Here is a 24,999-nt window from a genome sequence, read left to right as displayed (position 1 = left end):
TCAAGATAACGCAACCAGCCAGCCCTGCTCCATTAAGTACATCTTTAAAACACTGTGAATGCAAAGAACATTGAAGCAGTGACTAGTGGTTTCCAAATAAGTTCTTTAAAAACACACACAAAGACACTACCTTTGTTTCTTCAATCCTCATGGCATCCAACAGATAATGCAGAAGCTCTTGGCTGTCCTGCTGCTGGAACCCCTTAAATCGAGGAGCCCTAGGAAAGAAGCAGTAAGGAAATTTAGGTTGACATCTGGAGGTTCATAATGAGACTACACCAGACTCCTGTTGGATGCCAGGGGTATGGAGTGGGTGCAATCCCTGCTGGACCTAATGGGACTTTGGGAAGCTCCTGGTGTGCTGTTAATTACACCAACAAGGCTGCACTTTCATCTAGGTAGCATTTTGACCCTACTGAGGATGGCTTGACTAAAATGCCACTTTGATATTAAGAGTTTCATCCATGCTAGCAACACTCTTCTGACAGAGTTCATCAGTATTTCTGTATCACCAAACAGTCCCAATGTCACAGAAAAGAGAGAAAAAAGATTTTCAAAGTGCTTAACCTCCCTTGTTATCCTTTTCCCTCTCAAGGGGAGATCTCAAATGTGCATAAAACAGTCAATGTATAGTAAACCAGAAACCACACTATAATCTGAACTGGAAAAATACAATCTTGAAATGAAGTCACAATTCTATGCATTAAAAAAACCAGAAAACATGGGTCAGAATTCAAATGAGGATTTCTTGAGTTCTTAAACTAAAGTATGTCAAACCATCTTTTCCAAAAGGCTCCACAGTTAATTGATCCATTAATCTGCAGCTCAGTGATCCCAGTGAACAGTTAATGATTAAGATGGTAAACATCACACATCAAAATAATTTTAGCTGCTACTAAGAAACCATAAGAGAAAATTATAATAGTCTGATTTCCTGATATATGTACCTTAATATATGTAATTTGCACTGCACTCAATTACTCCTTTATTCATCCTAAGCTTCTTCAACTAATATTAAATATATTGGCAATACATACTTTAAGCCTATGATCCCTCTAAGAGCATCTTTAACCAGAAAAGCCAGGGTTTGTGGTTGGATTTTTTTGGACAGGAAGAATTAACTCTTCTGTCATTACACAAAAGTTACTCTTACACTTGCTTCACAGAGGTTTTAAGGACCTTTTAGCACCATGAATTATCAACTCACAAAATACCCCTATCCCAAATCCCATTCTACAGTCTAACAAGCTGCAATACATCATGCAAGAGAAATTCATACTAAAACATAGTATTCCCAGAAGCAAATATAACACAGCTTCATACCTAAAATGAAAGGAGCCCAAAACCAATGAGAAAATCTCCTCACAGTTGTTTTGATTGAAACAATACATGTGAATCCAGATTCCAAAAACTATCAGCTTTGCAAAGGCAGGTAACAAACTGGGTACACATTGCCTGAATCCTGGCCACTCCTGAGCTGCTTATGGAAATTTTATAATCAACTGGTTTTGACAGCAAAAAAATCTGAGATCACAGAGGTCCAAATTTCACAAGTCTTAACTTTTCTTAGCCTTTCATACCCACCAAAACAATGAAGCATGTCAAGTATTTTGCTCCTACTGCATGCTGAATACAGAATCATTACAACTTTTAGCTTTTTTTCAATTCTTGAGTGCACCAAAACCAAATTATCTGGAAAACTCATGGAAGACCATGAATGATCCATGCTGTTACTGTGATTTAATACCACTACATTTCCTATCACCACTCATTTAATTTACTAACCTGAACTGCCAGCACTGGAAAAAAAATCCTGATACAATGCTTTCTTCTCACGCTAATAAGGTTTAGAAGATGGGGAAAGTGTGGTCTTTCCCATCCAAAATTTATAACACTTTGTAAAATCTTTTAAAGTCTAATTCCCATGCTACATCCATAAGCAGGGATGGCAGATAGGGCAGCCCCAAGCCCACCAGAATTGGTTTCTGCATAGCAGAATCCCATGGAATTTCCCTGGCCATCTCCAGAATGGCAGGCAACAAGCATCATCTTGGCCTTAAGTATGTGAAGTGACCTGAAGGAGAAAGCTATGAGGTTGCAGCTCTCCAGCTGTGATATTGTTTGTGAGGCAAGTGATAAGCATTTCTTACAAAATCATGGGTCACAGCCCTCCTTTTTACAATTAGGTTGAATGAAGGATAAGCTTTTTGTTTTCTTTTTGAGATCCCTACCAGCTAAAAAGCATTACAGCTGCAACTGAAAAATTATATTGTTTCTGCATAAATAATAACATCGTCACTTTGTGGATGGCTGATACTAGAGAACTGTCTGAAATTCTCAGGCTACCAGCTCACCTTGTAAAATAACATATACTGGCTACCCGGGTTAAACAAAGATCTAAATTTCTAAAGACTGCAACAGCTTTTTTTTAAAAAAAAAAAATAAAATTCCACGTACTACCGAACTTTTCATCTCTAAACACTGACAGTTTCAAAGGCAAGGGTCCACATGCCTTAGGAAACACACATCTGGTGTTGCCCTTGTCCTGTCAGACTGTGCTGTCCTGCAATCTGTCCACCTCCTCCGTGATGTCTGGCCATAGCACCAGCTGAGACCAGACAGCCTGAGAGCCAGCCCAGGGATGCAGAAAGGACACTGGCACTGGCTGAGTTTGTGTCATGGCACTCCACTACGCAGGACAAACAAAAACCAAAGGCTCCAATGGAAAGGCAATTCTTTTATTTATCCTTTTCAGGCCATCAGCAGCATCTGCATGGACCTCATAAGCCAAAAGAGGAAAAATATCTGTTTAAGACTCTATCATCACCAGTGATGTTTTAGCCAACTGGAAGGGGTAACATTGCATCTGTTCCTAAGACAGCCACTCAGTAGTCTCAACCATTATTCAGAACTTGTAGATTCCTCTTATTATTTGAAGCATCTAAATCTATTCCAAATACCATGTTTTGCAGGCACAGATTACACAGATTATTACAAAATACACTTAGGAATAGCTGGATAGATCCTCAAGGTGTTATCCTTACTACGATAACCATAGCTAGAAGGCTTCTGGATGTCCAGCTTCTTACAGCTCCAAAAGAGACCATGTAAATATTCACTATTAACATCTCTCTACTCACATTACCTGTAATTCACTGGACAAACCATGCCTGTCTTTCCAGCAAGTTACCCTTTACATCTTGGACCAATTAATCTAAAATGGGGCTCGAAAGGGTGTCTTTTAGCACGTCTAGTAATGCCACCAAATTGCAGCTGTGACTCTCCCTAAAGAGAAGAGCACATGCAGACATAACCCTGTGCACCCTTCTAAAATTTAGCACAGCAGAAAACTGGCTGAGCAGAGCTCAAACTGGAATTTTATCAATCTGGCAGAGCAACCAGAAAAACCAACCATTCACTTGGTTATTCAATTTTATTAAATGCATGTTCAGCCAGTTATAATTTTCAGCCTCAGACTGCATGCTCTGGCTACCCAGTGCACTGGGCTGTAAACACATCTCAGTATTTTCTCCAGGCACAAAGATCTTACTTTCCCAGCCATGTTCTTCAGCTATCCTAGGGTTCCTGAAGGTGAGTTTCTTTCCCACTTCCACACTAAAGCTGCTCAGGTTTGCCTTGGAAGTTTGTGCTCATGAATAAGAGAAATTAAAGGCAAACAGAACGCACAGACATGCAGTGTGGCTACAACAGCAGAACTTGGGGAAGAGATTGAGATGCCAAGTTAGGGCACTGCAGCCCTGGGCTAGAGGCAGGACAGTGATACAAGGATCTCAGTTTTGAACTGCTCACTGGAGGCATTTTGGGATGTAACTGGAGAAAGATCTAAGGTGATGAGGCATCTAAGGTCAGCTCCTAAAATTAAGTGGACTAAATCTGGACTTGCATACAAAAAACAACATGTTCACATTTACAAATATGATACTTTCCCATTCATACGTTGTACCAACTTTTCAAGATGAAGCCAGCAATATCCCTAGTTTAAAATTATTTCACGATGCTGATCAATTTTGAGGCCTACTATAATAATCTGTATAGTGGGTATATTTTTCTTAGCATTCTTTCTAAAGCTAACTGGATTTTATTTTTGTTTCTGTTTTTTTATATATATATAATATAATCTGTCCAGTGGGTATATTTTTCTTAGCATTCTTTCTAAAGCTAACTGGATTTTATTTTTGTTTCTGTTTTTTTGTCACATGTGCAGGTAAACCTCAAAAATAATTTCAAGGTAAAAAAAAAAAAAAATCAATAAATTCAAACGTGAAATATTCCTCTGTCTAGTATTATAAACAATGCAGGGGTTTGCCTCTAGTAATATATTTTCTTTTTGTTTCAAATTATTTATTTCAAATTTATTATAAAGACCAAATACATTTTGAAAACCAGGCCTTTCTTTTGGAAGAAATAGAACACTCAAAATACCTTAAAAAAAAAAAAAAAATGCTTACCTGCATGCATGTTTTTACAGGAAAGTGAACAAACATTTTTACTTTTCAATTTGCTAAACAAGCTACTCATGGCTTCTTCCACTGAGTGGCCAAGAATCTTTTTTTTTTTTTTTTTTAAGAAAAGAAATAATATTTTTTTTCTTTTAAACTACCAAAATCAGTTAAATTCTGAGAAACCTAGTGAGTTAGCCACAGTATTATCAACAGTTTTATTTAAGAGAAATTTCTTGTCTTCCTGAGGCAGTGAAAATCAATGAGTATATTCAGGCTATCTCTTTCAATATATGCATATTAGCTCCAACGTAAAGCAACAAAAACAAAGTCTTGCCCTTACACAAGCTGGATCTTGGTACCAATAGGTACTACTTACTATTTTTTTTTTTTTTCTTTTTCTTTTCTTTTCCCTTTTTCTTTTTTTTTCTTTTTTTCCTTTTTTTTCTTTTTTTTTCTTTTTTTTTGTCCACAGAAGCAGGGCTGCTGTGAGAGACGTTATATTAAAAAGAACAAAAAATGAATAATGACATGACAAAGAAGCAAGCAAAAACTCCAGCACTGCTACAGGAGGCATTTTTCATTGCAGACACACCTCGAGAGCTACATCTTCAATGCACATTGAAGAAAGCCCCGCATGTACCAACCATTACTGCTGCTTATGGTTTGCAGTGTAACCCCCCACTGATGAACACACAATAATCAATTCAGATGAAAACTAATTTATTAAATGGTACTTCAAGGGAAAAGAGTTTCCCCATATGTTCTAACCCGTTTTATCAGTTCAAATAAAAGGAGGAAAAAAATAACTCAAAACATAGCAGTTTTCTGTTTCCTCTCAGTTTTTCATTTTACTAGAACATAGTGCATCTACAAGGAAAAAATATTTTATGCTTATCTGTGCTTGTACAACAATGACAAATTATGTCATTGTTAACACTACTTAACATATAGTTAACTTGTCATTTGTGTACTAGGTAGCACACTATGTAGTTTTGCATATAATTCTGAGTACATGGTGTTCAGTGAAAAAACATTTAAGGTAAGTGCATTTGTTTTCAGGGGAAGTAATAAGAGAAAAAAAACAGGAGGGAGGGAAATTCACACCACACAATGCATTTACTGGAAACTTTCTACACTTATAAACCAGTAATAGAGGGGAGAAAAAGGGAATTAATCCATGCTGATACACAGAAATCTGACATCTAAAAGATGTGCACTCTCATCTCCTTGAAAATACGCTTCAAGCAAGATCCTTGGCAAAAAAAGTAGGGGACTTGAAGATGGTTGGTTGAGTTGACCACTCACAGATGTGCTGACATATGGAAGCCAGTGCCAATGTGATACAACCTGTTGTACAGTGTCAGCAGGATAATGACAGAACAGGTTGAACTCCTGCTAATGGCCATAAGTGGTGAAGGACAACTGTGACATGGATACGCACACTACTTATTCAGCCTCTCGTTACTCATCTGGAGACCAGTTATAATTGATTGACTGTTGGTTAAACAAATGCTTTTCATTATTATCTACTTCTAGAATGTTTTAATAATTAAAACTATGGAATAATTAAAAAACCCCACAAAAAACCAGTGGTCTAAACATTAATACTTTTAATTCCTACCATATATATTCATTTGAGGGAAATGAAGCTATTCCTCAAAAGCAAAACTGGGATACAATACTAGAGACATTGAATCATACAGCACAGAACTGCCATGCCTTTACTGTCTTATAAAAATCCTCTACAAAGTCATCCCATCAATAATTACTATATTTGAGCAGAAGATAGCCTAATACCTGGAAAACTTAAGAAACAGTAAGTAATTGAAAACAGAAAATAAAACATACTATTTGTTTGGGTCTTTTTCCAATAGTGTAAAATGCAGAGGAACCCATTTAATACTGTAGTACACTTCAGAGAAGCAAAATAAAATGTTTACCTTATGTTAGCCTGAGAGAAGAAATTTTGTTTATCTGCAGATGAAGATATTAATCTTCCAAGACTGATTAGTTACCAATGAAAGATATAAAAAAGCATGCAAAGGGCCTGTTTATAAAAGTTACCATAATTCAGAGGACTTAACTTTCCAGTGACACTGTCAAATACTTATTTACTGTCATTACAGAATAGTGAGAACATAAAGTTTAGTTCTTCCTAATGCAATTCTCATGCATCATGTTCTCATTATGATCCCAAGTTGTATGCAGCACTATGACAGAAAAGAATGCAAAATCTTACAGCAAAATCAATCCTCATGATTATTCTTATTGCAAAACTGCCCCACAGGCTGAGTTCTACTACCATGAGGTGGCTGGTAGGAAAAAAATAAAAAAACCCAAGCAAACGTTGGCTTGTTCCCACACACAACTAACAAATAACACCAGACATGCCTGTCCTGTCTCAATGGCATGGACAGAGAGAGCACTCAGCTCTCCTTTGGATGTGCTGGCTAATTTCTTTCTTTTTTTTCTGTCTCACCTTCCCCCAAAAGATGGAAGAGGCACCATCCATTTCCTGTGATGCACCAGCTCTCTGGCACCTCAGCAAAAAGAACTTCTTTGAAGTAGCTTTATATGGACATAATGAGCATCAAAAGGAAAATATGGCTCTTTCTATTGAGCAATTAAGATACCTGTCAAGGGGAATTTCTTCCTACTATCTGGCAGCCAAGTGAAAGCTTTTATGCATGTCTATAAAAGTTTTCTCTTTATATGGATAACTGTTTCTTCTTTTTTTCAAGTCCTGCTAAGATCACAGCACTCTGTAATGGCATGTTCCACAGGTTAGCTCTACCAAACGTTTAAAACCCCGCTGGTTTTTTTTCTCCCTGGCTCTAAATCTATTGCTTTTCATTTTCACAAAACAGCTTCTTGAACTCTCAACTGAGGGCAGTTAAATATGCACAGCTAATTTATCATTTGTTCTCTTCTCTTGCTATCATACCTCCTTTTCATGCCCTCTCCTGCCTCAAATTCCTCTTGAGGTGAAAGCTTCCTGTTTTCATTACCTCTCCTTAAAGCCCCAGACTGGCTTTATCCTGTAACACTCTGTTCTGGTTAACTGGAACATTGCTACTAAGGGTACGTAGCTAATATACCTAATTATTGTTTTTCTCCTTCTATTGTATCTGCAAGCATTGCTTGTGTAGCTCACCAATACCATTTAAAAATACACATTACAAATACCTGTGTTGTCCAAAATGCTGCACAGGTCTTCCCCAAGTGGAAGAAGTGAACACAAAACTCAGGAACAAGTGTGCATTCCTGCCAATGCACACTACTTACATATGGAATTAATCTATTTTACACTCATAAATCTCATTCACTCATTCATCTGATCCATCAACTTGTTCCTATAATTAAGGAAACTCTGACAAAGTTTACTGAAACAAAGACAAGCAATCTTTCAACTGCTGCTGTGCAGAGAAGACAATTCAATCTCTTCTGTTAGACAATTCCTGAATATGATGCAGCACCATCAGTAAACCAGGGATGCAAAATAATTCTTCACAATTGGTCAGTGAAACATCAGCCATGTGTTCTGCTGCTATTATCTTTAAATGGTAAAAGTTGAATGGGAAAAATAAGCAAGTTGGAAATCTTACCTAAAAAGAGATGTTTCTCTAGAGTAGTGTTATTTTTAAAGGCTCAAACCCTCTCCTAATTAATGAGGAAAATTATGTTTCTTTCACCCCTTAAATCTTGTATAACATTATGTCAGTTTCCCTTAACTTTTCTTTTCAGAATTCATAAATAGGAAATGCTCCAAGAACTGTTTGGTTTACCCTCCAAAACTAATCAGTAGCCCCAACCACACACAACCTCTGTTCTGTCAGTCCCAGCTCTGTTGGAGTTCTACTTTCTGCACCTGAGAAGGAAGAATGAATAATCCTTGGGGAGGAAGGACCTATGTATATTTTGTGATCATCAATAAAATCTTTGTTAGCAAGTATTTTTTCCCTGCATGTTCATGCAGTAATACAATTCCCCTATAATTAATTAATTGATGGAGGTTTGAATCAGCTAAATGCTGTAACCACTGTCTCACATGCTTACATGCTGCCACTTCTACTCCCTACACAAATCTAAGCTTTATTCCACCAATAAAATTATTCAGTCGCAACAAATGAAAGAAATAAAATGTATGTCCTCTTGATACATCAGTGTTGCATTAGTCACTAAGTCTCCAGATAAGTCAGAAGTCTGCAGTCCTGATATTCAGCATAGTGGAAAACCAACAGAAGGGCCCCGTAGCTATGCTCACAATCTGTCCTTGCAAAACATCTGACAGCTGCAACACTAACAAAATTAACAGTGGATGAATTAGTACCAGACGCTAAACAGTTGCTGTAGAAAGACTCAGACTCATCCATTTCTTTTCTTCTTCTCCCCTTCTTCAACCTGGCTACTCCACCACTTGATAAAATTAACACTCGGTATCTTTTTTTTTTTTCTTTTGTTATTTATTTAAAAAGCACCACAAATACCCTTTCATATGGGAAATAATAAACTTCATGCCTTGATTTCACTCGAATCTTAAAGACAGAATTTGTGGTTGAAAGGACTCTGTCCCAGTTCTCCCACTGCTGCTTTGAGCAGCAAACGTGCATCCACTTGCAAGAGTTTCTCACTTGCAGGTTTTAGAATCTCATCTGAACAAGGCAGCACCTGGTCCCTTTTTTTACAGGCTCTGTCCATACCTATTTCTATTTCTACATTCCTTTGCCTTCTCTTTTTGCTCTTTCTTCCTCTACATGCCTACTTAGGTCTTCTTTCAGTGAGCATTTTCTTTGAAATTTTTGACTAAGGATGCCCACTCAAATGCATACTGCAACATGTGAAGCAGGTGGAGTCCTGAACTCCTACAAGGGCATTAAAAAAAAAAAAAAGCAGTTCCAGACACTGAATTCAGAAGTGGTATTTCAGAATTGAAGTGGAAATGACTGCAAGTGTCAAGTGTTAAATTACGCAGCTACCTTTACCTTTACTATATCTTGTGTCAAGTGATTGAGCATTAAAATAGGTCAACATTCAGTTAGAAGATTGACCAAAAGAACACCCAAATTCATTAAAACCAATTTTATCAAAACTCATGTTTTATATATTATTTATTTATTATTATATTATTATTTATATATATTATTATATATATAATTTTATGCAGATAATCCAATTGTGTCAACAGGGAAAGGATTTACAGGTTTTTAAGGGATCAGCTACACGTGAGAAATATCTTATTAGGAAATTACTGCATTCCATTTTGGCTAGATAGCACAGTAAAACAGTCCTGACAAGGAGACAGATCTAAGTATATAAAGAACAGCAGCACACCATTACACTGGCAGTTCTTACATTTCAACCATTCATGCTTGTAAGAAAGCTAGTAAGATTTGGAAGTGACTATAGTAAGTATTAAGTAAAACACCCATGTTCTGCATGGCCATTCAGTGTTTTGAAAGCTACAAGCAACTAATGATGTCATGATAAAAACTCAAAAGAAAATTCCTGTGTCACCAAGCCCAACTCTTGGTATCACAGACAAGTAAAGCCTATACCATCTGTCCAATCTGCTTCATAAATCCTTTATTGAGGAAAAGTAGTGTCATATACCATAGAAAAAAGAAACAAACTTTCTTTTTTCTTCCTTTTACACATTCATCCTGTCATGTCTTTAGGAAAGATGCTGTTTGTACTTAATTTCTTAAGTAAAGAGTCTGTACTAATGTATATGAAGACCACAAGTAGTGTGTGTCTTTAAGATGACTCAACTAACATGACATCTTGGAAGGATTCTACAAGAAGTTTAGAGAATGCTGAAGGAACAGAGTTCTTCCTAGCTGGGACTCCTGCAATCCTGCCATGCTCTCTCAGTTCAGCTAAGGAGTTAGAAAGCCAACTTTAAAAGATGAAGAAGGGCTTTCTAGAAATGGCATGACAGACAACTGCAATCATGCTGTTTATGTTAATATATTATTAATGTTTTGACTTTGCCAAAATAAAGATTTTCCATTTTTCTACTTCCACCACTTCAGTCTGCTGAATTTGCTGAAATCCTCCCTTCTTCCTTGCTTGTGTCACCATCAATAAGAAAACAAGCAAAAGACCAAAACTTTCTGTCATAACTGTGTAACTACTTACTGCCCCTGAACACCTGGCTTCTTGCTAACAGGACACAGCTGACATTTTTCTTACTGGTACTAGAGCTAACAAAGAATTTATATCTAATTTGTGTTCTGCAAGGGTAACAGAAATCAGCAGCAGGAGATGAAGGCAAGTGATGCCAGAAGCTGACAGATACAGGTCTAAGCAAAAGTCTGCTGCCCTCATCAGACCATGCTTCAGTTTGATTTGGTAGTTAAAGTACACACTCATCTTAAAGATCAAAAAGCAAACAAAAGAACACCTAGATATCTGAGACTTAATGCCAATATATTGCATATCCCTCACTTGACTAAAGAAATACAAATACACAGAGAAGATACAAAATAGGTATCACTTCAAAAATACAATGCCATCTGAAGGGTACTCTATCATGGTTATTTTACAACGAGTTTGCTAAGGTGAGTCTCAGATCAAAACATTATCTTTTCTTTTTTTCCATCATATTTTTCCTTCTATCTTTAATACTTAGAGAAAAAAACTATTATTCTTATTTAATTGCTTCCCTTCCATTTCTCAGCCCACTTTCTTATAACCACATTTCTGAGTCAGCCTCAAAACATATTTTTCTTCCCTATATGGTTTTCTTCCACAAAGATAATGCTAAATAGAGAACAGTGCTGCTTGACTGAAAATCACTGTAAGAACATTTTATAGGCATTTTCTTTTACAGCTCAAAAGAATCAAAAAAGAAGGGACATGTACTAGAAGAAAATATAATATTTAGTTTCCGAAGTATAATTTTGAGTATAAAGAATAAGTAGTAACTGATTTATCAGAATTAAATTGCCCCTGCTCTAGGCTAAAAGCTTTTATTTCACTATACTATAGTTTAAACCCATGCCTGCACAGTGCAGTTGCCCTGGAATGCCATGGTAGGAGGCTGCAACTTTTCTCGTAGTTCTCTTGCTGCCAAAATTCTTAAAATTCCATATAATAATACCCTAGAAAATAAATTAATATGCATTATAAATATTTTAATGTGAGATCCAGCTATATTAGCCTCCAATTACTCTGCTTCTACAGCTTCTTTTACATTAAATGTCAATATTTAAATATTTGTATCAACTTCCAAATGGACCTTCTACAGGTGTTTTAAAAAGCAAGATTGTTTGCTTTATAATTGAAGGTACCTAACAAAGCACCACTGTAAACATTTGCCATGCCAAGAAACAGGAGTTTCTTCAGGGCTTGTAAGCTCTTTGCAATCTGGAGCCATATGCCATTTCAGTACTGCTTCAAGTCCCTACTTGTTAGACCCTTTTTAATTTTGAATTGATGCCAAGGTCAGGCATCATAGCAGAGGTTTCCCATCTAAAAGCCTACCCTGTTTTTCAAAATACCTCCATACTCATTGCAATATTAGCTCAGCTTTATGCTAATGCACAACAAAACTTGAAAGCTAATCCTATTTTCTTCAGTTTTACCACATCCTGTTCTGCCCCCTCACACTCAGTTCAAAGCCCATTGAAAGTTAGTGGTTATGGGCTGGGCCATATATTTCATGAAGAGCAGGCACAACCCTGGAGCTCAACAAGTTACTCTGCAACTTTAAAACATAAAGCAGATGTTTTCTGGACTGCTCAGTAAAAATCTAATGGCATCTTAGAAAGGACAACAGACATGGCACATTTAGAAATATATAATTGGAAATTTAAAAAAAATAAATGAGTAAAAGATACTGACAATACATACTTTTGACAAAGCTGGCTGAACAGCACTTTGGGAGAAAGAGGACCTTTTCCAGCCTCCCTCATGCTGTGAAGGAACAAGAACATTGCTGAAGTCAAGGGTCCTGGGCTGGATAGGTTTACCACCAAAGGATCCTATAAAACAAAGGCAAATTGCATATCAGATTTCCACATTAGTGACATATAAGATTTCTTTTACATTAGTACATTTATGACAAAGAACAATGTAATATTCAGGTTTTGAGTGGTTTGGTTGTTTTGGGTTTTTTAAAATGTCAGTGTCTTCTACACAGTTGAAATGGTTGAAAAGAAAGCTTACTAATTAAGCAATTATTATCTAAATAATAGCTGCAAAACAATACAACTCTCACCAACCAAACTGGCTGGTAACAAATAATTTTGGAAACTGGCATGTCAGCAAGCCAGTCTGACTCTCACAAAACCAGACCACCTCCTGTATTACCTGTTTTACTTCCATGTGCACTGAAATTCAGCTGTAGAGACAATGAGGACAACCTCCTCAGTGCCAGCATAACATGGCACTCAGTGGCACTCACTCTACTCAACCTTAAGGAAGTGGTGGCCAGTTTCTCTAACCTGTTAGCTGCACACCAGAATTTCCACACATTCAACAGCCACAGATACACACAGTGCTCCTCCAGGAACCAGGCACCAACCAGGAAGGCATCAGGACCTCAGAGCTGTGCCCTGGCAGGAGTGGACAGGCACAAAATATACCCCATGCAGCCCCTCTTCATGTGAGGTCTGCAGGTCCTGGGGCTGGAGGAGTTGGCCAGCAGCCACCTGAGCCAGCTTTGGAGCAGGAGACTTTCCTGCACTGCTTATATTCCACATATATTCCTCAGCAGCCATAGATTGCTAGCACTTCCTAACATGCTTCCAGGCTCATAGATGACCATAGGGCTTCCTATTAGCTGGCCTGACTCTCACAGAAACAGATTACAGATGCCAAACAAGCAGAAAGAGAGGCTGCCCCATCCAGAAAGTGATTCACACAAAACATAGGCACTGTGGATACACACAAATCAATTTATATTATATACACTATCAAAAGGTGGAAAAACATCCTTTACCAGGTAGGAAGCTGGAAGTTTCCACATTACTATTAGTTACACTGTTACAGCCCAGTAATCGTGTATTAGCATACAAAGTGAGGAAAAAACAGTCCTTGCTCCAAAGATCTTGCTTATATTGTAAGCATTGTCATTAAACAACAACAACTACAAAAAAATATTGCAACCTTATGGCTGTGCAAGTTTCACATCAAGCATAAACCAATGTTCCACTGGCTTTCTAAGCCTCCAGGCACAAACAAGCTCCAGACCTCAGTTGTGGCTCAGAGTAAGTTAGTGAAACATGTTGCTGCTCAGAACTGCCACTGGAGGTAATAAAGACATCAATGCAGTGAATTTCACACTGTCCTGGCCTGGAGAAGCTATGAACATCACCGACAGCAACATGCAGAAATATTACTCATTTCAGAGGTATCTGAAACAGAATCCCATTCCTCAAGCAGAAATCCCTCCCTGCCACCAGAAACCTTCAAGCCAACACAAGAAAAAACCAAAACAAAACAAAAATCCTCTGTAAACTGCTTTCTTTAGCTAGCAGAGGCAAAGGGATATTATCTTTACAAGACATTATGAAAACCCAAGTCTTCCTAACACATCACTGGAAAGAGCAGAATATTCTTTTGATAATAAACACAGGGGTTTCTTTTCTATATGACTGCAATGAGCTTGAGAGTAAGAAATTTGGTCCTCCCTGGAATGTTGCTTCTCTCAGTTAAATCCTCTGCCCTTTGAAGCACATAATAAAAAGAAGAGCTAGGACAGACTGAAGTAACACATTTCATTTAACATAGAGCCAAATATACTATTTCCTGTTTCATGCATTCATACTGAAGAAATGAAAAGGGAAACAAAAATAAGCCAGACACTTTTTCTTAAGGTTAGGCCTTATTTGCTACTTCAGTGTCACAATATATGAAAGGAAGTGATTATGCCTCCTCCTCCAGGGCTGAATAACTAGTTTTGTAAAAAGGTGTGAATTTACATATATCATAAACTGGGTAAATAATTAAAAGACAAAAAGAAATGAGAGAGTAAGACCATGTTTTTATCAGAGATCCACTTTCCCATCCCCCAGCTTCCTCCCACATTTCCCCAAATTTCCCCAATTTCTCACTCTATACTTACCAACTGGGAGTCTGAAGTATGACAGATTTTTAACTTTGTTCCTTTCTCCTTCATATCATACATGAGTTCATTTAGTATGTGAGTCTGTGCCAAGTTCTTAGTGAAAAGAAAGAAAACCCAAAGGAACACATGCTGATCTTTCAGATGTATATTATTCTTCAGTCACAAATTCTAACTCCAGAACAGACAAAACTTTACAATGTACAGCTGAGGTTTACAGTAGATCACTAGAAAAAGCAGGTACTGCCCTTTTAAAAGCCAAGATCATCCATCTCAAACTGTTTCATCTACTTCTGTTTCTAAAACTCCAAAATAGTTTCCTAATAATAACTTCATTATTTTTGTTGACCAACATAAGATTCAATTTGGGTTTGGTTTTGTTGGGGTTTGGTGTGGTTTTCATTTAGTTAGGTGTTTTTTTATGATGAGGACATTACTATCAGAAAACATTTATTTATTTAAACTCTGCAGCCCCTCACATCATGGCCCAAGAAACACAAGGGCTCTGAACTTGAGAGAAACCAACTCAACTTATCTCTAGCTTTGTTTTTGGTTTTGGTTAACTTTGACTGCAGACCACTTAGGGTTCTACAATGCCCTAAGTATGTGCAGAGAAAAATTTGCAGTAACTCTGCTCCTTACAAATTTACTATTTGCTGGCTGAGTTTTGTAATCACAACCATAACCACTTTGAAAAATGTGCAGAGCAGTTCTCTCTTGTTTGCTCACTGCTGTCTGCAGACATACAGATGTCAACCTACAAACTCCAATATAAAACCTGCTAAGGCTGTTTCTTTTTTTAGAACATTGGATTAGTTTTACAGCCAACATCAATAAAAGAGTTATGGTACAGCTCATTCCTCTTATACTGGTCAGAAAAAAAACCCCCATAATCAATAAAAGTACTTTTGTAACTGCATGCATTGTAGGGGCTTAAAATCACAGTGCACAATGTAGACATCAACATTATACATAAAGTACCACTTTTCACACCCACCAGTGTAGCCAACACTGTGCATTACTCATGACTGCCTAATGCTGAATTACAAATAAAACCATATGCTAGAGAACAACCCACATGCATATGCAGTGTGTACAACACTTGACATTTTCATTTATCTTGTTACTGTGAAAAATGCTGCTAATCCAGGAATTCTTTTTTGTTGTAACAGGAAATATTGCTTGGATAGCAAGGACTGAAAAGAATTTGAAAAGGACCTTCAAAAGCAGAATGAAGACTGGTAATAGAACTTTTTCTGAAGTTTACAGTTGGTACAGATCAATTAATTTCCAAAACCTATTAATAGAAAGTTGTATGATCTTTCTATCATACCTGCATGACAGCATTAAAAAAGCACGTATTTCCTAAATTATTTATTCCTTTGACTGGAACAGATGTACCATTACTGGAACTTTTTCCTTTCAGTATTTCACTTGTTTCACTGTTTTCTTCACGGAGTCGTATGAGTTTTGATGAACCTATAATGAAACTATAGATTAATATTACTATATAATTGCATAGTTTAATCAACTCAGTCCTTCCACGGATTACATTTATAATTTTTAACGTATGCAGAAAGATAACTTAATGGTAGTTTGAGCTGCTTTAAATTATCTTTTTTTTAAAAAAGATATATCAGCAATTAAACCTTTGAGAAAAAACATCCAGCACAAAAATTACATAAATCCAAAAAAACCTTTGACGATAATCACACTGTGCCATAAGACTGTAACATCTTCACTTACCCAAGGAATAAAGTAAAAAGGACTCTTTTAGTTTATTAACAACAGGCAGTTAAGGTGCACATTCACCAGAAACACCACACAAAGGCTGCTTTTGGTGCATTTCCAGGGAACCAAAAGTTACCACCTCCATGCTGCAAGTCTCTATCAACGATCACACTGCTTGAATTACCCTGTACAACTTCTACAACTGAACTGGAGTTATCAGTTCCCCCAAATGCTACAGTTGCTCCTCCACCCACCACCCTTTGTCACAGCCTGCAGAACTGCTAACACACCCCCAATGCATACAGTGCAGCTGTTTTAATTTTATACAACAAAAACCTGATAAAACAGCAGTGGAATATGCTACCAGTGTATTTCCTTATTTCCCTTATTATTTAAATAGATGAGAGACAGCAAAGTTAGACAGTCATTAACTTGTAGCCTAGAGGTAATGGAAAAATTTGAGATAACAATATTTAGCCTCGAATTCTACTAGCAACTTTCATATTGTCACAGTTGCAGGACTAAATATGAACATTACTGACATCTGCAGTCTCTTAAATATTGATTAACAATGCATGTCAATGTAAACGAGTTATGGACTTAATAGATGCCAAGATTGTGATGCTACAATCTCTGTCTTGACATGTGAAGTCATATATTTGTTCTAATGAGTTTCACATTGAAATCTCATTAAAGTGTTCTTGAGAAATAACTAACAGACCTATTTACGTTAATGAAATGCTCATGCCAAAAGGTTCTTTTATGTATGCTCCTAGGTAGTTTCTTGCTTACAAGATGAAAAAAAACAATTAAATAAAAAAAGAAGTCATTAAACTACCTACTGTATGTGGAAACAAGCTTCTGTACCCTATAGTACCATCCAGGCATAATTATTTTTCCAAATTCCATCTGAGTTTGTCAAAATGTAGTTAATGGTGTTTTGCTTGTCTGAAAACATGTTTAAATGTTTTTGGTGATACTGCTTACACAGCTTTAAAATATTCTCCTTTCCACTGGTGTGGAAAATTCAGGCAGCACAAGGGCAAATTAAGAGATCAAGTTCTCCTTGAAAAAGCAGATTACATATTTTGGAGCATAACAAAGACAAGCAGTTTGTGAGCCGCTCGCATCCTGAAACAGCCACAGGTTTATGGGCTACAAGCCACAGCACCTTTTAACTGACATGCTTACAAGGGGCACACTACAAGTCTGAGTCTTATCCACCCACAATGAGCTCCCAAAAGAACCTTAGCAGGAAAATGGGAATTCCAAGTGTCTGCAACTCAGCGGGCCCTGCTCACTGTCAGGAATTTAATAATATAAGTGAAGACTTCTCCCTTTTGGAAAACTGTGCCATACAGAGAAATGCTGGGGAGAAGAGAGAGTTAAATTAAAAAAAAAAAAGAAAAAAAAAAAGTCAAATTCTGTAAATAATTTGTGTATTAGTATACCACAGTTGTTGCATTTATCCATCGGCATTCAAAAACATCTGGGACAGCATCTTCAAGTAAACAATGTTCACAAGGCCATCTGGACAAAACTGCAGGCAAAAATTAAAGCATAAGCATATGGAAAAGCAGATTTTTCTCTTCCCTTTAGCAGTACAGGATGACAAATGTCAAACCTAGATCTGTCCACGCTTCACTGTGCGATGCTTTGCAGCACCACCTGGCTCTCCTTGCACAGCCACCAAATATGGACAGCACTGCCACAGCGGACCATATCTGCAGGGCAAACTCAATAAAAGCATTTCACTTCATGGTTAAATGGCAGCTTCACACAAGTAGCAAGGTTCCATTTGCTGAACCTTATATATAAATTATTTAGAGGGGAGGGGGGAATGAGGGGGGAACAAAGCCGAAGCATCCAGCTTTGCAGTAAGAGCTGGATGAATATGTAATTATAAAACACAATAAATGAGAACCAGACATCCGATCACCACGAAGCTGGATAATTAGTGTAGGAGCAAGGAGAAGTATCAGTAAATTAAGGAAAGGCCTGTATGTTGTTACTGAAATCTAGGAACCTACTTTCATTTAGAAGGTTTTAATTACCATCTCTTGATTTTTAATAGATTTTGGAAACATAATCCATGTGGTATTTTACTTGGGTTTTGTATCTGTGAAAAAGTCCTCACAGAAAAGTGTTGCTTTGCCATTACAAACATTATCTGCTGCCTTGCTTATTCCATGCAGATATTTTTAAGGAACTACAGAGCCAGAGGAGGGACATCACTTTTTAATTTAACTCTTCTCAGTGTCCCCAGCTCAGTGACAAATGACAGACAGGCCTGAAGCTGAATGTCAAGTTGACATGTGAAGAGTTGGTCAGTCTTAATAGAAGATGCTGGTAATGACTGTGATAGCTAATGCTTCTACAGATTGGGGCTGGAGGGTCCTTCTGCAAGATTAACCCAAGGCTACAGGCATGTTATTAATCAGAAGAGTAATATGTAATTTTTTAAAGTGAACTTGCACTCAACTGTTCCACAGACTTGCAGACACAATCTTGCAATCCTGTTATGTTTTAACAGGTGCACTCTTGGATATGAAAAGTGACTTTTATGCCAGTATAGACACAACAAGGGCCCCAGCTAAAGGATTCAACTGAAATGGCTGTCATCTGCTGCTACCCACAAAAGCCTTCAGCTCCTGGCCAAATAGTGCTTTGAAAAAAGAATTACCTTAAGCCATCTAGATGCATGCAGTAATACCTGTTGTAAAAGACCTTGATAATGTTTACAAGAGAAAGCTAGGCAAAAAGCACAAAAGTAACTAAATTCATAGATTGATTTCTTTCTGTAGTTTACTATTACCTCTTTGAAAGTGTTCACAAGGTGCCCCCCAACCTCTCTGTCCTTCTCAGGTCCTGCAGACATCAGCTCACAGGGGAGACAGTGCATCTGACTGGGACTGTTTTCACGCTCAGACATTCAGGCTGCACCTCCCTCTCAGACCCCTTCTGCAGTTTTATTGTGAAGGGGGTCTTTCTAATCGAGTCACAGAGGGAAAATTCTCACCCAAGTTTCGCCTTGATGACTAAAACCTCCTTTTGCCTCAACAAAGCATTTGTGGCACTGATACCAGAGCACTCTGTGACGACCCATTGCCCCCCTCAACAAAGCATTTGTGGCACTGATACCAGAGCACTCTGTGACGACCCATTGCCCACCTCTCCACCCAACTCATCACACCTCAGACCACCTCGTCCCTGGTACCAGCTCAGTGCCTGCCTCTGGTCCCACCATGACATTCACCTCCAGTGTTCACTCTCAGCTCTCAGACAGTTGCATTTGGGCCTAGATGCAGCCTGCAGCAAAGCTTCCCAACACCACCCTGCTCTCCCCCCTGCCAGCAGCCCCTCTCCAACCAGACCCAGAGGGAAGGGGACACCAGGCAGGGACTGCTCCTCCTGCTCCTCTGATGCCACTCGTTGCTTGCAATGCACTCTTGTCCTGCCACTCTTTTCTTCAGCTCTTTTTAACCTACTTCTGCTCATCAGCAGTTGTGTCTCCTGAGTTCTCTGGAGGCAGGGGACATGGTTTTGTCCTACAGCTGCACAGCACCAGCCCCACGGGTATGTGACTGAGCTTCCTAAGCCCAGTGTTAGCAGACAATGATTCAGTCCATGAAGCAGAGCAAGTCACTGTGTGTACAAACACGCAGGGTGCTGACAAATCCACTCTGCAAAAGACATTCAGAAAATTTACCACGGGCTCCCTACCAATTTGTTTCGCCAGTATTTCAAACATTTGCAGAGTGCATGGACTTCTGTACCACCCCTGCTGAAACTGAGCTGTGCCTGGGGGTGCAGATGGTATGCAAGTTAAAAAGATAAATGGCATCCAATTTTTCTTTCAGCCAAGGGAGTAAGCATTTTTGCTCATCTTTTCAGGGCACCTTTTTTTTTTTTTTTTTAATTAAAAATGAGGGTTCCAGGAATATGCACCTTTATTCCAAGGTCAAGCCTCTTCCACTGAATTCAACTCTGGTACTTCAGCTGAAGGTCTTCACAGTAAAAGCAAGGTTAATAGATTGCCTTTCTTTTACCAAGTTCTCATCATGCTGTAAGATGAAATGCTACTAAATTGTCTGGCGCTCCTTTTTTATTTAAAAAAATTATTTTTTTTCCAACACTATACAACAAAGAGAATCTAATCCTTAGAAAAAGAGCACAGGTCTCTCATGAAATAGGCACTAGCTTTACGTTTTAAAAGCACAATTCCCTTTTGCAGTGTTACAACTCTACCAAACTGAAGCTTAAAACTCCAGTTTTATTTTTCTGATTCTGCCAGAATATTATAGACTTAAAAACGTATCTGCACAGTATGAAAGAGCAAGCTATTCAAACACAAGTTTTGATCTCCTACATTCAGATGACTAGTACTACAGCCCACAAGCAAAGTATGTGTAAAGGAAAGGGAAGAATCCATGGATAAAAATGACAGAATGTCTAAAAAAAATTTTGCCAACAATTTGCTTTTCATTTCTTTGCAACATGCATAATTAACAGCAGCTCCCAAAAAGTAAGTAAACTTGAAAGAAAATTTATGACCAACAACAGAAATGCCTTTCTGATGAAGCATCTCAGGTTTAGAAAAATCAGTATATTCTTCTTTATTTTGCTAGTTACTTTTCAGGTACAGAGAACGGACTTGCATGACTTGGAGCTCCAAACTACATGTAGTGAAAATTTCATTTAAATTATTTTTTCAGTGCGATTCTTTGTCAACTGTTAATATCCACAGTCAAATGCAAATCTGAAAAGCTAGTCATCATGCTAATGGTTTTTCCATACAAGTTAACACCTATTACTGGCACTGTAAAATTACAAACTTTTTAATCTTTGTTTTACAACAGTTACATTCATTAAAATGGAATTCAAGTTTCTAACTTTTGCCTATTGGCAAATCTGGGCAGCTGATTCTTCTGCTTGACCTTCCCAACAATAAATGTAACTACAAACCTTGAGAATACTTATTCTTCCCTCACACTCTATTGCCACACAAACTGTTTTACTAACTACTCTATACAAAAATTGAGTATGCAATCTTACATCTCTACCAATGTCTAATTTGGCTTTTGTAAAGAAAAATACATGTAATATTCACATTTTACACTGCAAAACAATTTATTTTCTCCAGCAAATGAGCAGACATGCAGATTGCAATGTCTCAGCATGGTTTCTGTGTACTACATGTGCATTATGTCCATGTGAAGCTCACAAGTGTGCCACACAGACAATACTGCACCTGTCTTTCTGTGAAAATCATCATGGCCTGTTAACCTTTTCCACAAAACAAATTTCTGGGTGGTACACCCTAGAAAGCAGTCTTGCTTTATTCTTCCATCTTGTGCCCAACATGACCCCTTAACCAGACTCCTCTGGAAAAAAAAAAAAAAAAAAAAAAAAAAAAAAAGCAGGCATTTCTGGGTACAACAAACCATAGGATCAGATGTGAAAATCACACAGCTGCAAGCATTCCTTTGGGAACCCAACATTGGGATTTATCTCAATCGCTTAATGTAATTACAAAAGTCAGTCATGTAGTAGTAATGTAATTTGCACATTTTTACAGCTGAAGTGAAGTTGAATCTTTATGAGAGGCTGAGTGAAAAGCAGGGATCCTGCTGCCACACTATTCCACCACATTAGTACCAAATGACAAGCATTTTGCTTTTGTTTATTTTCCACGATGCATTAATTAGGAAATCTATATAACCCTCCCTTACATGTTTAAGCTGATTATTTTATCTTTAAACACTGCCTGCATTTTTGAGAAAGAAAAATAAAAAACAAAAAAACAACCTAGCAGCCCTCATCTGTTAGTTATATCCATGTAAATACTGCATCTATGAAATTTCTACACAATGCTACCTGAATTTTAATGATGCACCATGCCTGCCAGTTGTTACAACAGAAAGAAATCCAGACATAAGATGAATCTTTATTATAGTGCCACATTCTGATATGAAAATTAAGTGTCTTCACTTTGGCTGCTTTTTTAGGAAGAAACAGAAAAGCAGGGGGGAAAAAGCACAAGACTGATTTTTAAGTGAGGAATATAAATTCTTAACAGTCAGTTTTAAAGTACATGTTGCTCACTACTTGTTTTTCATTTAAAATTAGAGCAGTTTATTTTTATAATGGCTGAATATACAAAACTCAGTTTAAAAAAACCTAAGCCAACTAACAATTTAAAGCATGCCATCTGTATTGAAAATACCACTGTAACATGAAATAGAATGCTATACTTAAAAAATAAAAAAACGTAAGTTGTCAATAGTAGAGTTAATTTTCACTGTTATAGTTTGTGTTCTGGACAACAGCATGAATTATATTTCCATTTCATATTTTATTTTTAACGAGTCCTTATAGGCAATTTACTTTAAAGAAAAGAAACAATTTTAGCTTAAGCTACCTCTCTTTTGGCAAAGTACCAAGTGTGTCAGCCCAAGTATTTGACAAAACAGAAAAGGCACTGCTGTTTACAGAAATTTCACATTTATCGAAGTAAAACCAGAATACCAACTCTGCCCGGGAATTCCCTCTCATGCATACCACTTCTTTATCATTACATGGCTGTTTCCCTGCCTCTTCCAGTGAGAAGCCTGGCCAAAAGCGACGAAGTATGCCAAGCAAAGAGCTTTTTCCTCTCTTCCTTGCTACTTCAGAAAACCTAACAAAATATCTTTGGACCAACATTCCCAGAGCTCTCAAGAAAGGGACCCAAACTGCTCGGCACAGCCATACTCTCTGCCATGTAAAGAGGGTTGCTGACTTCCAGCTTTAAAGCATTCATAGAATCATAGAATCAGCTGGGTTGGAAGGGACCTCAGAGATCATCAAGTCCAACCCTTGATCCACTACCACTGCAGTTACCAGACCATGGCACTGAGTGCCACATCCAGTCTCTTTTTAAATATCTTTTTAAATATCAGGGACGGAGAATCCACTGCTTCCCTGGGCAGCCCATTCCAATATCTGATCACCCTCTCAGTAAAGAAATTCTTTCTAATGTCCAACCTAAACCTCCCCCAGCACAACTTAAGACCGTGCCCTCTTGTCTTGCTGAGAGTTGCCTGGGAAAAGAGACCAACCCCCACCTGGCTACCCCCTCCTTTCAGGGAGTTGTAGAGAGTGATGAGGTCTCCCCTGAGCCTCCTCTTCTCCAGGCTGAACAGCCCCAGCTCCCTCAGCCTCTTCTCATAGGTTCTGTGCTCGAGTCCCTTCACCAGCCTGGTTGCCCTCCTTTGGACCAGAGGAGGTACAGACATCTGCTTGCCTTCTGTGTGACAACAGGCTTGCATGTGAGCCTCAGCCCCTTCGCAGCCTGCAGCAAGAGACCTGACTGCCCTGTGGGGGCAACCTCCACGCTGAGACCTCTGGTTGCTGCAGAGGCCACCCCGCAAGGCTTGCACATGACTTCCTTCAAAGCATGCTGGCATGTCTGTTCACTCACCCCAAACCAGGCAGGTGCATGAATTTGAAGGATGAAGCGTAACCACGCGGATCCGAGACGCTGGGAAAGTGAACTCCTCAGTCTGTCACTGATTTTAAACTGCCCTGCACTTCCCACCACCTTGCAGGGGAACCCTGGTGCTACTCACAACACACTGCTCACCTGACATCACCACTGGTACCCAGCTCTACCTTTTACATCACTGCCATGCATCTCCTTTTTCAAGGCACCAAAGCAAGCAGGACCAGCTCAACACACTGCTACCACAAAATATGTGACTGCAGGCTGCAGCTGGATGATAGCTGGTTTCTCATTTCAATACCTGGTCTCAGAAACTGGAGGGAAAAGTCGTTTAAATAGAACAGGGGAAAAAGGAAAAAATGCTTGTGCCCTAAACAAAAACAATACAATTTTGTTTCCAGTTATTGAAAAGAGTTTCCAACTGTGTAAGCCAAATACTTAACTGAAATTTATGCATTTTCAAAATAGAGTATCAAAATGAAACACATACAGCAGAAATACATGCTGCCCTGCTCTGCTATAAACACCTGATTTTTAAGAAATCCTTGCCTAATTTAGGCTTACTTTTCCTGAGCTACTTTGGAATTTCAGTCACTAAATTCAAAATATTTCACAGAAAACATATAAGCACTATACTCTGAAATCTTTAGTTATTTTGAAGTTTCAGAAACTTAAGAATCTAAACCATGAAGGACACACTGGTATCACGCTAAAAGTCTTACCCAGTAATACAAAAACCGAACTAAATTGTTTCCATCAAATGAAATGAAAAATCTCTACACCATTTTCATCTGCAAGAAAGCTGCAACACTCATTTATTACACATAAACTTAAAACTGAAACTATGAACAGAAGTGCAATCTCATACTGTATTTTCATTACTCCAAGTAAAATGATGCAAAAAGTACCAATTTATCCATTTACTGCCATTTAGTAATTTAACATACAACTTGTGACTAGATCAAAATACAAAATATATATTTCTGAGTGGCCATTACTTTTGCCTAAAAAAATATGTACATCTTAAAATCAGTAGGATTTATGCAGCTGCAGCTAAAGGAATAGCTAGGCTAATTTGGTAATGCAGTTCTTTTCCAATCTTCCTTCTAACCAGTTGGTTGTCTCTCCTAGAAACTGCAACTAAGGGCTTTAAAAGTTTACTTAGGCTAGTCCTGGTAAATAAATTCTGGAATGCCACACACTCTAAGTCAAAAACTAGAACTGCTGCCAAGCATGTTGGAGTAGGGTTGAAT

At 38.0% G+C, this 24,999-nt stretch overlaps 1 protein-coding gene and 1 long non-coding RNA gene across 4 annotated transcripts in view; one reads left to right on the top strand and one right to left on the bottom strand.

The window, feature by feature from the left end:
• The window catches only part of LOC139794953 (uncharacterized), a 30,341-nt gene extending 20,025 nt beyond the window's left edge, over positions 1-10,316 (top strand). Inside the window, exon 3 of the long non-coding RNA XR_011725328.1 lies at positions 10,252-10,316. This is a non-coding gene — a long non-coding RNA (uncharacterized lncRNA). The remainder of the gene's footprint in view (positions 1-10,251) is intronic.
• USP45 (ubiquitin specific peptidase 45) overlaps positions 1-24,999 on the bottom strand; it is a 53,776-nt gene that overhangs the window by 14,677 nt on the left and 14,100 nt on the right. For 2 of the 3 annotated variants that reach the window (XR_011725322.1, XM_071741270.1), the window contains exons 6-9: positions 15,866-16,011; positions 14,533-14,628; positions 12,318-12,448; positions 131-218 (exon numbers count right to left, since the gene is read on the bottom strand). Coding sequence is in view for 1 of the 3 variants with exons in the window: in XM_071741270.1 (XP_071597371.1) it covers positions 131-218; positions 12,318-12,448; positions 14,533-14,628; positions 15,866-16,011 (461 nt within the window). In the remaining 2 variants the exon portion in view is untranslated. Of the gene's footprint in view, positions 1-130; positions 219-12,317; positions 12,449-14,532; positions 14,629-15,865; positions 16,012-24,999 lie in introns of those variants that run through there. The other variant, XM_071741271.1, reaches the window with a different exon arrangement.

This window comes from Heliangelus exortis, chromosome 3 (assembly GCF_036169615.1).
Source record: "Heliangelus exortis chromosome 3, bHelExo1.hap1, whole genome shotgun sequence".
Classification (NCBI taxonomy): Eukaryota; Metazoa; Chordata; class Aves; order Apodiformes; family Trochilidae; genus Heliangelus; species Heliangelus exortis.
The sequence above is the reverse complement of the archived record's forward strand: the minus strand, read 5'-3'. Positions and strand labels throughout refer to the sequence as shown.